This window comes from Aotus nancymaae, unplaced genomic scaffold (genome assembly GCF_030222135.1).
Source record: "Aotus nancymaae isolate 86718 unplaced genomic scaffold, 86718_ANA_hifiasm-v0.15.2.pri h1tg000039l, whole genome shotgun sequence".
Lineage (NCBI taxonomy): Eukaryota > Metazoa > Chordata > Mammalia > Primates > Aotidae > Aotus > Aotus nancymaae.
Window position 1 is genome coordinate 509,789 of NW_026988453.1, and position 16,184 is coordinate 525,972.

The 16,184-nt window shown below is 38.0% G+C and overlaps 1 protein-coding gene across 1 annotated transcript in view; it reads left to right on the forward strand.

Moving 5' to 3' along the window:
- Positions 1 to 16,184, forward strand: part of CRB1 (crumbs cell polarity complex component 1) — a 219,534-nt gene that overhangs the window by 153,634 nt on the left and 49,716 nt on the right. Inside the window, exons 6-8 of the mRNA XM_012459588.2 lie at positions 6,301 to 7,257; positions 13,652 to 14,199; positions 15,590 to 15,755. Coding sequence (XP_012315011.2) covers positions 6,301 to 7,257; positions 13,652 to 14,199; positions 15,590 to 15,755 — 1,671 coding nt within the window. The remainder of the gene's footprint in view (positions 1 to 6,300; positions 7,258 to 13,651; positions 14,200 to 15,589; positions 15,756 to 16,184) is intronic.

Genomic DNA, 16,184 nt, shown 5'->3' on the forward strand with positions numbered 1-16,184 from the left:
CTCTTTCCTTATATATGTTAATTTGTACCTTGCTTAGTAACTAACTCTTTTCTTATACTTATTTTTGCTAATTTGTACCATGCTTAGAGTTTTTAAGATGTTTATTTAGCAACTGATGTTTAGTTCTATAACAGATAATATTATGAAATGAAAATTCGAACCTCTGAGAAAGGAAAAGTGGCTATATTGATGCATTGAGTTTTTGGTTTTTTATCACTTTTACTTTGATTTCTATTTATTACAATTTTTAAAATCCTAAGTCAATTAAAACAGATCAAGATGAAACTTACTTATTTGTATATGTCTTTGTATATATGTCTAGTATAAATTATATAATTTTATATTAGATATTTCATTAACCATGGCTTTAGCAAAGTGAGAATCATAATAAAAATCATCTTCATATCCAATGATATTAATTCTAAATATAAGGTCTACATTCTTTTTGTCCATTAATATGATTTATTCTCAACAAAATATGAGATATACCAAGTGGCAGAAATTTTTGCTATCATGATTATTTTTGCAATACAGTATCATCATGGAATCAGATACAGAACTAAAAAAATTTTAGAAAAATAAAATAAGGGACAGTTTTTAATTAATTAAATGAATTGACTTCATATAAACAAAATAACAATAAGCTTCAAGTAATCCAGCCCATACTATAAATAATTGGACATACATAACCAATTTGTATTCAACTGAAATACCCAATTAAGAAGACTGAATGGCCCTGATAGTCCCCGATAGGCATAAATATTGCCTAATCCTTTTATCTTGATTGACAGCAGATCTTGTTCTTTGCCCAGCTACTCCAATAACCAATACAAGACATTTTGATCTTTTTTCCCACTTTTAGTTTTCTGTGTTCATCAAATGAATATATCAGACCTTATTTTACGTTGGAGATGTCCATAGAACTGATTTTAAGTGAAGTAAAAGCATAAATCGCTGTTTATCATTCTACTTTTCATACCTAATTCTGTTTGTTGTTCTGCAGACTATTGATCTTAATACAGGCTTTCTCTCCTTTTTTCGTTCTTTTTTAAATGATGGTAAAATTTAGAACTTGCTTCTCCATTTATATTTAAAAGAAACACATAAATTATTGACATTTTATGAAAGATGAAATGCATACATTTTAGCAATCATAAGAAAAAATACAGAAGGCAATGGTATAGAAAGGACGATCATCTGCACTTATTTGCCCACCAAGGACAAATGAAGTGTACTGAAAATTGTAAATAAATAAATGCCCTATTCGAGGCCTGAATAAGCATATGTGTAAATAGTTTTAATAGCTGCCTAGTTGGTCTTCCTGTCTCTAGTTTCTTCCCACTTCACTCTGTGTTACATACCCCTGTGAAGGTGATCTTTATGAGAACCTATGTTGGTTTTTTGTCCAACAATTATGGATGACTCCTCACTGCCAGAAAGTAAATAAATACAGTAAAAGCCTCATAAGTTCGCAGACCTTCTCCACTCTGGCTACATCTAACCTCTGTGCATTTATTTTTTCACATAAATCCTCCATGCCAACAAGATTGCCAAACCCATTATCACTTCTACATGCCTTAAGCTTTCCCATCAATGAGTGTTTTGTTTATTGACTTATTTACACATACAGGGACCTCTTCATCAACTCGATCTATATTGGAAAACCTGTATTAAAGTCTATCTCTGTAAGACCTTCCCAGCCAGGCCTGAAGAGATACTCTTCTCCAGAGGTTCTGCAGCAGCTACTGCCGATACATTTCACTTAGAATCTATTGTATACTGTCTAGTGAAATCTCTTCAGTATTGTCTTGACCTGCACCATCGTTTAATTTTTCACAAATATGTCTTACTTTTCCTTTATTAAATTCATTGAGGACAGAGACTAGTGCAAACTTCATTTTATCCACAATATTTTATACATGAAAGATATGTAATCAATATTTATTTATTTGACTTAACAATATGAAGCTTTCATATCTAAAGATGTATCATTATCTATCATTCAAAGTCTTTTTCCCTAAAACTTTCCTAAATATTCTCCACTGTTGCTGAGTTTGATTCTTATATTTATCGACATCTGCTGAGAACCTACTATGTACAATGCATTTTCATAAATAGATATTTTGTCCTTTCATGATATTTTAAGTACATTCAGCCTAGGTTTATGTCTTCTCCTTTGGATGCTCTATAGCACTCTGAGAGTACATCATTGAATAGGTATTCTATATATTGAGAAAATGGTCAATTGAAATTTCAACTAAGGGATCAAGATATGGTCGCTGTCAGATATCAAAGTGAATTATAAAAGAGATCAAAAAGCAGGATGTCAAAGTAAATATAAATAACAGACTTCAGGTTTTTGAAAGGTTTATACTTATGTCAGTGGTATTTATTCTTCAGAGGCAATTTGAAGGAGTGGGTCTATATGGTGATTTCATTGGAGAGGCTTGCTGCTGTGTTGTGAGTTGAACCTTACGCCTCAAATTGAGGGCTAGATGCTACATTCTAAATAAGAGTGAGCATAGCTTCTGGGAGTGCTCCAGTGTCATCTAAAGTTGGGGGAAGGAAAAAACTGGGCAACTTGACTAGAATCTCCACCTGCCTGAGGAATCTAAACATGGAGAAGTATGATGACTCAACCTCAGGTGGCAGGAAAGAGATAGAACTGCTGCTGTGCTGTGTTGGAAAGTAAATGCGCTCCCCTCCTACTGCAGATTAAGGGTACGTGAATCCTGTGGTCCAGATGGGGAACCATGGTAGAAGTATTAGTAAGAAGTTTGTGTAAAAAGCGTTCTTCCCAATAGGCCTGTGTTGGAAGGTGAAAGAATTCCCCTAAGAGAGTCGATAAAGAAGGAAGGAGGAGTAAATGTCAGTGAACCAATAGCAAAGGGGTTGCAGAAGGAACAAATGTGAGCCACCAGTAAAGGAAGAGGCAATGCCTGCCTGCCTCACAAGTCTCTAGAGTGAGTCTCAGCTGGAGGAACAGAGTGGGCTCCAGGAACTCATAAGTGCCCCTTATAACAAGTATCAACTTTAAACACCTTCCAGTCTCAGAAATCACGGAACCATATTGTATTGGTTAGGTGAATAATTTCTGCACCCTCTTCCCCTTTTTTTTGCCACAAACTTCAGTGTTCTAGGGGAAAGAACACAGAAATCTGAGGGTGGAGACAGTGGAAGTATAGAAAGAGGGAAGAAGGCTTCCGAGTCTTCCTTCAAGACTCCTGAAATTAGCCTAGCAGACAAAGATGATTTTCTCCTGCATTGAGACTTTTGATCATTATATGTGACTGGCCATTCTAATTGCTGTGGTTTTGGTTTTTTTTTTTTAAATGATTGTGGGCCGGGCGCGGTGGCTCACGCCTATAATCCCAGCACTTTGGGAGGCCAAGGCTGGTGGATCACGAGGTCAAGAGATCGAGACCATCGTGGTCAACATGGTGAAACCCCGTCTCTACTAAAAATACAAAAAATTAGCTGGGCGTGGTGGCGCGTGCCTGTAATCCCAGCTACTCAGGAGGCTGAGGCAGGAGAATTGCCTGAACCCAGGAGGCGGAGGTTGCGGTGAGCTGAGATCGCGCCATTGCACTCCAGCCTGGGTAACAAGAGCAAAATTCTGTCTAAAAAAAAAAAAAACGATTATGACACTACTATCCAAGAGTGAGCTGAAAAGTCCTGGAGTCTGCTGAAGACTTTTATCTAGAGGCAATGAAAACCTTCCCCTGCTAAGTATGTTTCAAGTTAGGGTGGGAGAAAAAAATCATGTTTTGCTTTTGTTATACCTTATGAATAGTTCAGAGTTTTTACTATTAATCAAATACTTGTTATTAATTTTTTGTTCCCAAAATCCTTTGAAAATCAAGTTTAAGTGAAATAGCTTCTAATAACAAAAGTTTCAACTTTTCCATATTCAGTTATATTAAACTTACATGGGAACATCTCTTTAGAATATCCTATAGTTTACCTGTAATTTCTATGTCACTTTTCTGTGTTTCCAAGGATGATTATCTAACAAATAGATTAGTTCCATTCAGTTCTATTCTTTCTATCCATCAAATATTTAATCATTCATACCCTTAGCACTGTATAGGTGCTGTGGGCGGCTCTCAGTAAGATTATAATATGTCCACTGTTTTCACAGAGCTTGAAATATTTTTGAATTGGCAAAGCTTGTATGAAAGTAATCCCAGTATAGTAAAATATAAGTGCAATAGGGTCCAATCAAGTGCCTGGATATGTGGATAATAAATGGCAGTAAATGGTCAAAGATTAATATTGCATAAATTTATTGAAAAGTTTACACAAAAAGAGAACTTTGGTTTTGGATCAGAATAAATGCATTATAAAATATGTGATCACTTTAGGAAGGTCATAATGAATTCATTCATTCCGAAATTAATTACTAAATGCCGAATACAAGCCAGGTACTATGCTATGTTTTAGATATACATTAGTGAATAAAACAGACATTTTCCTTCCCTCATGGAAAGCACAATATGATGAGATTCTAGACTAACATTCTGTCCAAGTAAATATCTCGTGTAAAATTAGGCAATTTACAGGACACTACACATGCCCACACTTTCTAAATAGTCTCTCAATGACTACAGTACTATTTTAATTTTGTCATTAGAGGGTAATTCTTTTTTACTACTTTTTAGTAATGGCCAACACTTATTAAGAACTTGTTATACACCAACGATGTTATGAACATTTACATGTCTTAACTGGCTTAATCTTTAAAAGAGCCTAGTGATATAAATACTGTTAGTAATCTCATTCGTAGATGAAGAAACTGAAATACAGAAAGTGGATGTAACTTGCTCAAGATCACACAGCATAGCTGGGTTTCAGATCCAACATTATCAATACAGAAGTCTTGGGATTACATTTTTTAAAACACACCGTTGGGCATAGAGTTAAATGGGAAAATAAGACATACATATTAATAACAAACAATAAATGAGAATACAATAAATTATTAAAAAACAGTGTGCCAGATTGGATTTTTTTTTTTTTTTTTGAGACAAGAGTCTTGCACTGTTGCCCAGGCTATAGAGCAGTGGTGTGATCTCTGCTCACTGCAATCTCCACCTCCCGGATTCGCGAGGTTCTCCTGCCTCAGCCTTCTGAGTAGCTGGGATTACAGTCACGTGCCGCCATGCTTGGCTAAGTTTTGTTATTTTTAGTAGAGACAGGATTTCATCATGTTGGCCAGGCTGGTCTCAAACTCCTGGCTTCGAGCAATTTGCCCTGCTCGGCCTCATAAAGCGCTGGGATTACAGGCGTGAACTACCAAGCCTGGCCAGGTTGGACTTTTAAAACCTAATTTAGGGTCCGATGGTAAAAGTGCTTTGGAATTGCACCTTTGCTCTTTCTACACTTCAATTTCTTCTGTGAAAGACAACTAAGAAAATCTATTTTGAAAACTTCAGAAAAATTGTAGTGAGCACAAATATAATAATTTAAATGAAGATGTTGGGGAAACCATAAAGTCCTACGCATAGCAAATTTTTAGTTTTACTCTTTTTTACCTGGAAGAGCGGCAGCCATCATTTTGAAAAGGTGTTATCCTTCTTTGTGTTACTTCATGAATTCGAGTAATTTCCTAATTAGAAATCTTTTTCTGACTTGGAATCAGAAGAAAAATAATAGAAGGTGAAAATATAAAAACAGGAAAGGAGCTTGTTATGGCCTAGACATCATGATTTACACTAGCGATGTGGGGAAGGAGAAAATGGGGCCTTCCATTCACCATAGAGGCCCTTCTTAGTGAGAATTGTTTTGACTATCTAATATTTCTGGCAAACTTGGTTTTAGGAGTTATGGGGAAGTATAAACAAGGTATAAGTCAAAGTTACCATTTCCAAGTAGAACAGAGTGAAATCTGCAGCCAGGGACAGAATATACAATGTCTGAGAAAAAAGTCCTGAAATAAATAAATTGTATCATGCATCAATGCCAAGAACGATCTTTTTTCCCTTTTATGTTTTTATGATATTCAACGCTGCATGTATATCTGACAATGATAGCTAGAATCAATCACTGTATTTGGCAAATTATCTATTCCTAGAGGAAGAATGCAAAGCCTGCCACGACTGCATTTTTTCTCCTTCACAACACGTGGAATATAGAATTGATTTTACTTTTCCTTAATAAGTGTTTACATTTTACTCCATTACATTCCTAAACCTGAGATATCTCTGTACGTCTGCAAGATTACACATGCAAATTATGTGAAACTTCTATTTCTGATGTGAATATTCATAATTTTAACCCTTTTTTTTTATTATTTAACAGGAATCCACTGCGAAGAAGATGTCAATGAATGTTCTTCAAATCCTTGCCAAAATGGTGGCACTTGTGAGAACTTGCCTGGGAATTATACTTGCCATTGCCCATTTGATAATCTTTCTAGAACTTTTTATGGAGGAAGAGACTGTTCTGATATTCTCCTGGGCTGTACCCATCAGCAATGTCTAAATAATGGAATATGCATCCCTCACTTCCAAGATGGCCAGCATGGATTCAGCTGCCTGTGTCCATCTGGCTACACTGGGTCCCTGTGTGAAATTGCAACCACACTTTCATTTGAGGGCGGTGGCTTCCTATGGGTCACAAGTGACTCGGTCACAACCGAGGACTCAGTTTGTAACGTAGCCCTCAGGTTTCAGACTGTTCAGCCAATGGCACTTCTATTTTTCCGAGGCAACAGGGATGTGTTTGTGAAGCTGGAACTGCTAAGTGGCTACATGCACTTATCAATTCAGGTCAATAATCAGTCAAAGGTGCTTCTGTATATTTCCCACAACACCAGTGATGGAGAGTGGCATTTCGTGGAGGTAATATTTGCAGAGGCTGTGACCTTTACCTTAATCGACGACTCCTGTAAGGAGAAATGTATCACTAAAGCTGCTTCTCCATTTGAAAGTGATCAATCAATATGCACTTTTCAGAACTCCTTTTTGGGTGGTTTACCAGTGGGAAGCACCAGCAGTGATGCTGCTCTGCTTAACTTCTATAATATACCATCCACACCTTCGTTTGTAGGCTGTCTCCAAGACATTAAAATTGATTGGAATCACATTACCCTGGAGAACATCTCATCTGGCTCATCTTTAAATGTCAAGCCAGGCTGTGTACGAAAGGATTGGTGTGAAAGCCAACCTTGTCAAAGCAGAGGGCACTGCATCAACTTGTGGTTGAGTTACCAGTGTGACTGCCACAGGCCCTATAAAGGCTCCAACTGCCTGAGAGGTGAGAGAAAGCTGAATGCTATGGCTAGGAGTGCCGAACCTCAGAGCCAAGCAGAAACGGCAAAAACAGCCACAGTGCTTCTGCCTGTCATGAAACATAATGACCCCACAGGACTTCTGCTACTGGTTTCCCACTGATGAGAAAAAAAGAAAAGGGCAGTGGTGTGCATTCATTAATTCTGAGTGGATTCGTAGGACATCAGTTTCACTCATACAGAGAAGTAAAAAAAAAAAAAGCAGATAGCTCCTTTCCAAATAGGTTTTCATCTTTGTGTTTGCAAAATGCTACTGCAATTTTACAATTGGTGGCATATCAGAAATTTATTGTAAATCTTATTTGAAAGAGATATAATCTGAAAAAAAGGACCCTTAGACACAAAATTTGTCAATGCCATATACTAGCGTGATATCTTGTGCATAGTAAATTCTCGGTAAATATTCACTTCCTTGCTCTCCTTTCTTTTTTTTTTTTTTGAGACGGAGTTTCGCTCTTGTTACCCAGGCTGGAGTGCAATGGCACGATCTCGGCTCACCGCAACCTCCGCCTCCTGGGTTCAGGCAATTCTCCTGCCTCAGCCTCCTGAGTAGCTGGGATTACAGGCACGCGCCACTGTGCCCAGCTAATTTTTTGTATTTTTAGTAGAGACGGGGTTTCACCATGTTGACCAGGATGGTCTCGATCTCTTGATCTTGTGATCCACCCGCCTCGGCCTCCCAAAGTGCTGGGATTACAGGCGTGAGCCACCGTGCCCGGCCTCCTTGCTCTCCTTTCTATGCAATTCACACTTACTCCAAAATCGTAATTAAGTATAGCATTTTTATAAAACACCAATTTTATTCAAAGGTATCTTTTCCAAGGTTGCACTGGAGGAGACAGATAATCTACTAGATGTCTTAAGGGAAAATAAAGAAAGATAAAATGTGGAAAGTAATGAGAACTTGGTCGATACCATAAACTCGTTGATCTAATTTCTCTAGTAAACCACAGTTTGAAAAGTATTTCAAAATCCTTAACTTTCAACATTGTTCCAGAGATTGCTGTTGATAGTGATCAATATATACCTGTTTCTTTTTATTATTATTATCATACATTGAAAAAATCTGAGAGGTAATTGTAACAGACTGCTTTGAAGTTCAGCTGTAATTTACCCCAAGATTTTTGAGTAACTTGAAGTCGGACAACATCTGGTAAGTAGTCTTCTCTGCTTTATATGAAGTGAAATTAAAACCAGTCTTAGCCTATATTCTATTCCATGTTCAAATGGCTAAGAATTATTAGAAGCTACTCAAGGGTTTCCCCCTGACCACAATATTCATTACAAATCACAGACCTGTTTGACAATGAAGTATGGCGTCTACTACCTCTACGTAATATTTTAAGTCGAATGGCAAGTTGTTTTGTGATTTTTTTTAAGGAGAAAAAGGGAAATTATGCTGAGGCAATGTTCACTTTTTGAAGAAAAATTTAATTGACCTAAGGCAATATTTTTACTACATATACAAAATAACAAACAGATGCTGACTCATTTTGACTGGCTTCCAGATGCAGTGACCCATGAGGTTAATACTGACCATGGTGATCTTAACTGTCCTAGGAAATAGATTCAAGAGATGCCAATCCAGTGGGTTCTGGTTTTCTTTATTTTACCCAACTTGGAAAACCATGAACTATTTAAACCCAGTTCCTGAATGGGTTACCCTTCCCCCGTTTCTCCCAGTTTCTTTATACTCCAGCATTATTTGAAATTGTTTAACCCTCATGAAAATGTTTGACTTCAAACGATCACTTTACAGAGAGAGAGTTCTGCAAAATCTTTTCTTTCTGAAAATTCTTGGTATGAATTTAAGGAAAATTATATTTTTCTTATCACCTCTTCGTTATAAAATTAAAATATTCTGTATTTTTTGTTACCTAGAAAGAATGTTTCCTGGGGAGTTTATTCCCACTACAAACAATGCTTTTAAGCTGTAATGAGAACATGGAGTCTTTCTGCCACTGTACGCGTATATTCAAGAGGGAGGAGACGTGCTAAAAAGCACAAAGGGAAACTGCAGCCCATTCGTGACGTGCACTCACATTTGGCTCAATGGTTTCTAACCGTGGTACACACTGCAATTAACAAGGAGACCAAATAGAGGATTTTGGTAGCTGACTAGACACAACAGACATAGCGATCGCCAATATCTTAAGGTTGATCTTTGTAAAATAACCTAATTTCTCAACAGAAAGAGTTCTCAAAAGGATTTACCTAAGTTTAGTTCACAGAAGTGTCCACAAGGTTATCTCAGCATATCTTGTGTTGACTGGGAGAACATGGAGCGTCCAAGATATTACTATTTAGAATTAATGGCATCACCTACCTTTTGCTCTCTGGCAAATATTTGACTTACAAAAGCAATTTACAGATCTCTTTTCTTCAGCCATATACTTAGACTTTGAGAATTTTATCCTCTTAGAATTATAGTTTCCGAGATATAGAAAAGGCTCCATTCTATGACTGAATTTTTAACATTATTGTATAGTGGCTCAAATCTCTGCTTAAACAACTTCAGGAATAGAAAGATCACTCACTCCATCTTGCCAAAAATTGCCCAAAAGTTATTTCCTTATATTGAAATAAAATATGATTTGCCCATAGCTTTCATTCATTGACCATGTTGCGATTCTGGAAGATGTACAAGTAAAAATCTCAACTTGCCTGCTACTTGAGAATACTTAATATCTGAAGAAAAGTATCTTGAGCCATCTAAGCCATCACTTCTATCAGGCTAAACATCCTGTTTCTTCTAATATTTGCCACATGACATAGTTTTCTGACACTTCATCAGCTGCTTGCATGTTTTGGAATACATTTGCTTCTCTGTATTCCTTCTAAGATGTGCTGTCTGTATGTGCTCGACGATGCAGTGACACAGGGCTCTAACCTCCCTCATTCTAGATAATGTGCTTCTATTTTTCAGCCTAATGTAACATCGACTTTTTGGCAGCCACACTTTGTGACTGCCTCGCTTTGTATCATTGTCACTTGTGATGCCACAGCGTCCTGTTTCTCCCATTCTAAACTTATAAGGCACAGTTAGATTGAAGTGGCTCTGATTTGCTCTTGTTACATTTCATCTTGTGTATTCCATCAATCATTAAACTTGTCAAAATTGTTTTTCATACCACTTGTATGAGAATCACCCTTCCAAACCCATATGTGTCTTCAGTTGTTTCTAAAATCATGTAGCAAATCACACACACTGACGAGTTGCTTGTGATTTCTGAGGAATAGGATTGCTGAAGAGTCAGGCTTCTGAGAAAAAAAAAAATACCTGCCTTGTGGCTTTTAATCCGGATCCACAAAGTGATGCTGAAGGCGTCCTGGGATGACCAGCAGGCACCCCGCCACCCCTGAGGTTCAGTGATTCTGGGCATATCTTCAAACCTCAGGGGCTTCAAGGGCCAAATTTTCTTATTAAGCATTTTATCTCATATGAAAGTGCTGCAGTGTATTCAGAGATGTTAACCTCTTCAAAGGGGTTATTTTATCTAACAGTACACTTTTGAAAGCTACCGGTAGTTGCCTGGAGCAGGTGGTCTCCAAATGCAGATTCAAAATGCAATGCTCCAGTAGGAAATCAAGTCCGAGTTCTGAAAATATAGCCTTTTATGCAGAAGATCTTCAAACACAGATGATTGTCTAAGCAAGTTTTACTAGAGTTCAGCTCAACTAAAATGTGTCTTACCTTTGCCCAAACTTCAACTGGGTCATATGACGACATTTAGACATGCTGAAATATGCTCTTTTTCTTTGGATAGGATTGGGATGTAAAAACTCGAAGGCAGCAATATCTTGAAGACAGCGCTCTTGTCGAGTTATCAATGCTTCCTTGATTGCAAAATCAATGGTCAATTCTCAGACCCCATCTTACTTGGCTTCTTAATACCAGTTAACACAGTTAAACACTCCCTCCTCCTGGAAAACTATTTTCTCATTAGGCTAATGGGCCACCACTCTCCCTTGGTTCTGCTCTTATCTTACTGGCTACTCTTGCATCATTTTCTTTACCTCCACTTGTCCAGTGCCTAAGGGCTTCCTTCTTGGACCTCTGGTTTTCTCTCTACATACTCACCCTCTTGGTGAGCTTATCCTGTCTTGTGGCTTTAAATATCTAATATGGTTTGAATGTTTGCCCCCTCCAAATCTCATGTTGAAATGTGATTCCCGATGTGGGGCCTGGAGGGAGGTGATTGAATCATGGGGGCAGATCCCTCATGAATGGCTTAGTATCATCCCCTTGGTGATGAGTGAGTGCTTGCTGTTAATTCACATGAGATCTGGTTGTTGCGTTTTTGTTGTTGTTGTTTGTTTTGTTTTAAGACAGAGTCTTATCTTGTCACGCAGGCTGGAGTGCTATATCGGCACTATCTCGGCTCACTGCAATCTCCGCCTCCCTGTCTCAGCCTCCCAAGTAGCTGGGATTCTCTTGCCTCAGCCTCCCAAGTAGCTGGGATTACAAACGGGTGCCACCACACCTGGCTAATTTTTTGTATCTTTAGTAGAGATGGATTTTACTAGGTTGGCCAGGCTGGTTTCGAACTCCTGACCTAGTGATCTGCCCCTGTTGGCCTTCTAAAGTGCTGAGATTACAGGTGTGAGCCGCAGTGCCTGGCCCAGATCTGGTTGTTTAAAAGAGCACGGCTCCTCCCCACTTTGCTCCTACTCTCACCATATTACATGCCTGCTCCCACGTCACCTTCCACCATGAATAAAATGAGCCCTACCAGAAGCTGAGCAGATGCTGGCAACGTGCTTCCTGTACAGCCTGCAGAACCATGAGCCAATTAATCCTCTTTTCTTTATAAATTACCCAGCCTCAAGTATTTCTTTAGAGCAATGTAAAATGGCATAATACAATACCTTATATATAGTAGCAAATCCCACATTATTATAACTAGCCCAGAACATCCTGCCTGAACCTCTCTATCAACTGCCCACTAGTCACTTCCACTTGGATATCCAAAAAGGCATCTTAAATTTAATATGGACTCCTACTTCTCCCATAAATCTGTTCCTCCAGTTTTCTTCCCTATCTGCAAAAATATAAACTCCATGCTTCCAGTTGCTTGGGCCAAAAACCTTATAGATGAACTTGTTCCAAAAAATTCTACCTTCAAAATATTTTGAAAATCTGATCACTTTTCACCACTTTCACATTACCACTGATCCAAGCCATCATCATTTCTCTCTTGAGTTATTATAATAATGTAGAATAACTTTGGGCTTTTGCTCAAATATCTCTTTCTCAGCGAGTTCTTCCCTGATGGTCCTATTTAGAATTACAATGCCACTCCTCCAAATCTCCCTAGTCCCTTTCTCTACCTGATATTTAATAATAAAGGATTTTCTCACCCTGACATATTATATAGTTTGCTTCCTTATCTGTGTCTGATGTTTCTCTTCTAACTAGAATGTAAGCTTTATGAGAACGGGAAGTTTTCTCCCATATCACCAATATTTTACAATGTCAGCTTTTATTTTTATATATCTCAAGAGTTTTCTTGAAGTGATGCACATCAATAGCATTGCCACGTATGAGCATCACTGACTCCTCTGACCACAGGAAATGCTGGGTAGGTTTAATACTCAGCTTTGCCCCTACTTCTCTGTGTCCTGTGCCGTTCCTACTCCCAATCAGAGTCCTTCTTTTTAGTCGTTCAACTGCCTTGCCTCTTATGTGAATTGTCATCCCAAGAGAAGATTTAATCATCTAATTCTTGATTTCTGTTGTCCCAATTTATGTTATTTACAGATCAAAAACCTGAAGTTTAGAAAGGTTATGTAAGTAGCCTAAATCACGTGTTAATAATAGATCTGGGACAAACACAGTCAGGCTCTAATAAATTTCTTTATAAAGAAGAATTAGGTTTGATGACATCTTTGCTTCAGCATGCCTCTAAGTAGCAAAGATGATGACTGCCTGTACAGTCCGCTTGCAGAGGCTGTATAAAGTGCTTTTGTACAAACATTTCTTCCATCAAGTTGGAGTACAGCAGTGTCTGATATACACCATTAAGCCCCATATATTAGGGCAACATAGGGGAGATTCTTTAGTTTATCAGTGCAGAGATCTTTTTGGTCTATTTTGTGATCAATGGACCTCAAGTGTAAACTACAAATCAAAATAGAGTTAATTTAGGGATAAAGTAAACTCAGAAGTCCAGAAAGAGGCCAAATCATTATTCTATTGACTAAGCCTGTCCTGAACTTTAAAAGTATGAGAGTGTGTGTGTGTGTGTGTGTGTGTGTGTGTGTGTGAAATGTAGAATTTTCATCTTCCATTCCTTCTGTCTTTTGAGTCTTAAGATGTTTCTTTCTTTTTTTTTCTCTTCCTCTATTTTGACATTGAAGAGTACGTGGCAGGCAAATTTGGCCAGGATGACTCCACTGGATATGCTGTCTTTACTCTTGATGAGAGCTATGGAGACAGCGTCAGCCTCTCCATGTTCGTCCGAACGCTTCACCCATCAGGCTTACTTTTAGCTTTGGAAAACAGCACTTACCAATATATCCGTGTCTGGCTAGAGCACGGCAGATTAGTAATGCTGACTCCAAGCTCTCCAAAATTAGTAGTCAAATTTGTTCTTAATGATGGAAATGTCCACTTGATAACTTTGAAAATCAAGCCAAATAAAATTGAACTGTATAAATCTTCACAAAACCTGGGATTTATTTCTGCTTCTACCTGGAAAATTCAAAAGGGAGATGTCATCTACATTGGCGGCCTACCTGACAGGCAAGAGACAGAACTTAATGGTGGATTCTTCAAAGGCTGTGTCCAAGATGTAAGACTAAACAACCAAAATCTGGAATTCTTTTCAAATTCAACAAACGAGGCATCGCTCAACGCGGTTCTTGTCAATGTAACCCAAGGCTGTCCCGGAGACAACATCTGTGAGGTAAGGTTTACGCAGACAACGTAGGTGTATACTGTATGTTAAACTTTTATTTTCTTACAAAGATAACTTATTAAATCCATTCTTTGTATATAAAGATGACGTTACTGACCCACCACCATAGAATAAATATTTCATTTATATGTTTCCAGCAAGATCGTGGAATTGACATTGAGCCATAGAAATGTGGCCTTGATCTTATTGGCATCATAATCTATTTAACCAAATGAAATAACTTCAGCTTTAGGCTTCTCTCACCCTCACAACAATCAAATTACTAAAGTATAATAATATTTCAATTCCTAAACTCCTAATGGCACCCCTGAGGTTTAACTGAATTAACTCTTTTTGGATGATATTGTTAACTTTAAATGCCCAGCTACTCTTGTTTGGAACTTTTATTAAGTCAGCAACAATAGGAAATCTGAGCTATAATTTCCTTTTGGTAGTTGAAATCCTCTGAAATATAATTTCTCAAAGCCCACGCTTTACTTTAAATGTTCTATATGATCTTCTAAGAGCTGCTTAAATACGAGAACTTGTCAGCTCTGCGTGATCGTTCAAAGGGAAAAAAGTGAAACACATTTCTGTGTGTTGAACATTCGGTGAGTTCTAACTATCGCACACACTAAGCATGGTTCTAAATATACACAAATGAATTGTAACATTGTTATGGAACGTTTGCAGTTACTAGGCACTATTTTCTACGGATTAATTCATTTAATTCTATTGAAGAAATACTGTGGAAAGCAGGCATTGTTGTTACCCCAGTTTACGTTATTTACAGATAAAGTAACTGAGGTTTAGAAAGGTTATGTGACTAGCATAAATCATATGTTAATAGTAGACCCAGGGCAAACACAGTTCATGCTCTAATAAATCTTTTTTTAAATACTTTCATTTTGCATACTTTTTGTGAGAAACCTTCTGAGACCAATGCAGGAAGAGCAGTCACTGAAATAGGATCCAAAGGACCTAGGTACCGAGTTTCACTGTTTCGCTTCTGTATAGGATCTTGGGCAAGTGGGCAACATGCTTCTGTTTATCATCTGTAAAACAGGAGTAAGAATCCCTTCCTCAAACGGTCATTAGTGCATGTGAAAAAGTGCCTGGTAATTTGTAAATTACGGAGGACACTGTTACACTTGAAAAATCCTCCTTGTGCTATAGATGAGCTTTATATCTTTGCTCTCTCTCCCACCACTCTGCTCCTTTAGAAAGGAGTCGGCAATGTCAGCAGTCATTTTTATTCCATTTAATTAACAATGGATATTAATGGTTTCAAATGTAAAAATTCAGGGAAATTTGCGTTTTAAAATAACAGATATGTGGTCTCGCCTTCAGCATTTTCCTATTTAGTGCTTTTTACACTTTTGATTTCTTTTCTGCTCAGTCCAACCCCTGTCACAATGGAGGTGTTTGCCATTCCCTGTGGGATGACTTCTCCTGTTCCTGCCCTGCCAACACGAGTGGGAAAGCCTGTGATGAAGCTCAGTGGTGTGGACTCAGCCCGTGCCCTCCCAGGGCCCAGTGCCAGCTGGTGCCTCAAGGATTTGAATGTAGGTAGAGATCAAACCTATCACCTCGCCAGTTAAGTTGGGGCATTTGAGTTATTCCAAGAGGAAACACAGAAGAGAATACAGACAAAGCCAGCTTATTAAATTAATCTGTGGGTGTTTCCCCTATGTGCGGAGGCTAGTAAACCTGACTGGCCTCTTGCCTCATCCTGCCTCCGTGTCTGGGAAATGGAGGTCATAGCAATACTAAACCTAGATGCTTGATCATTTAAAGCTGATCTCCTAAAAGAGAATTAACCAGGTAATATTCCCTTTCCTCATTACTGGGAATACAGAATGAATATGTGCGCATTGCACATTGTCATTTATTAACTATGAGGCCTCAGGCAATTCATTGATCTCCATCATCTAAAGCTTCCTCACCTGTAAAATAGGGAAAACAATTTCTACCTTGTTGGTTTCTTTGTCATG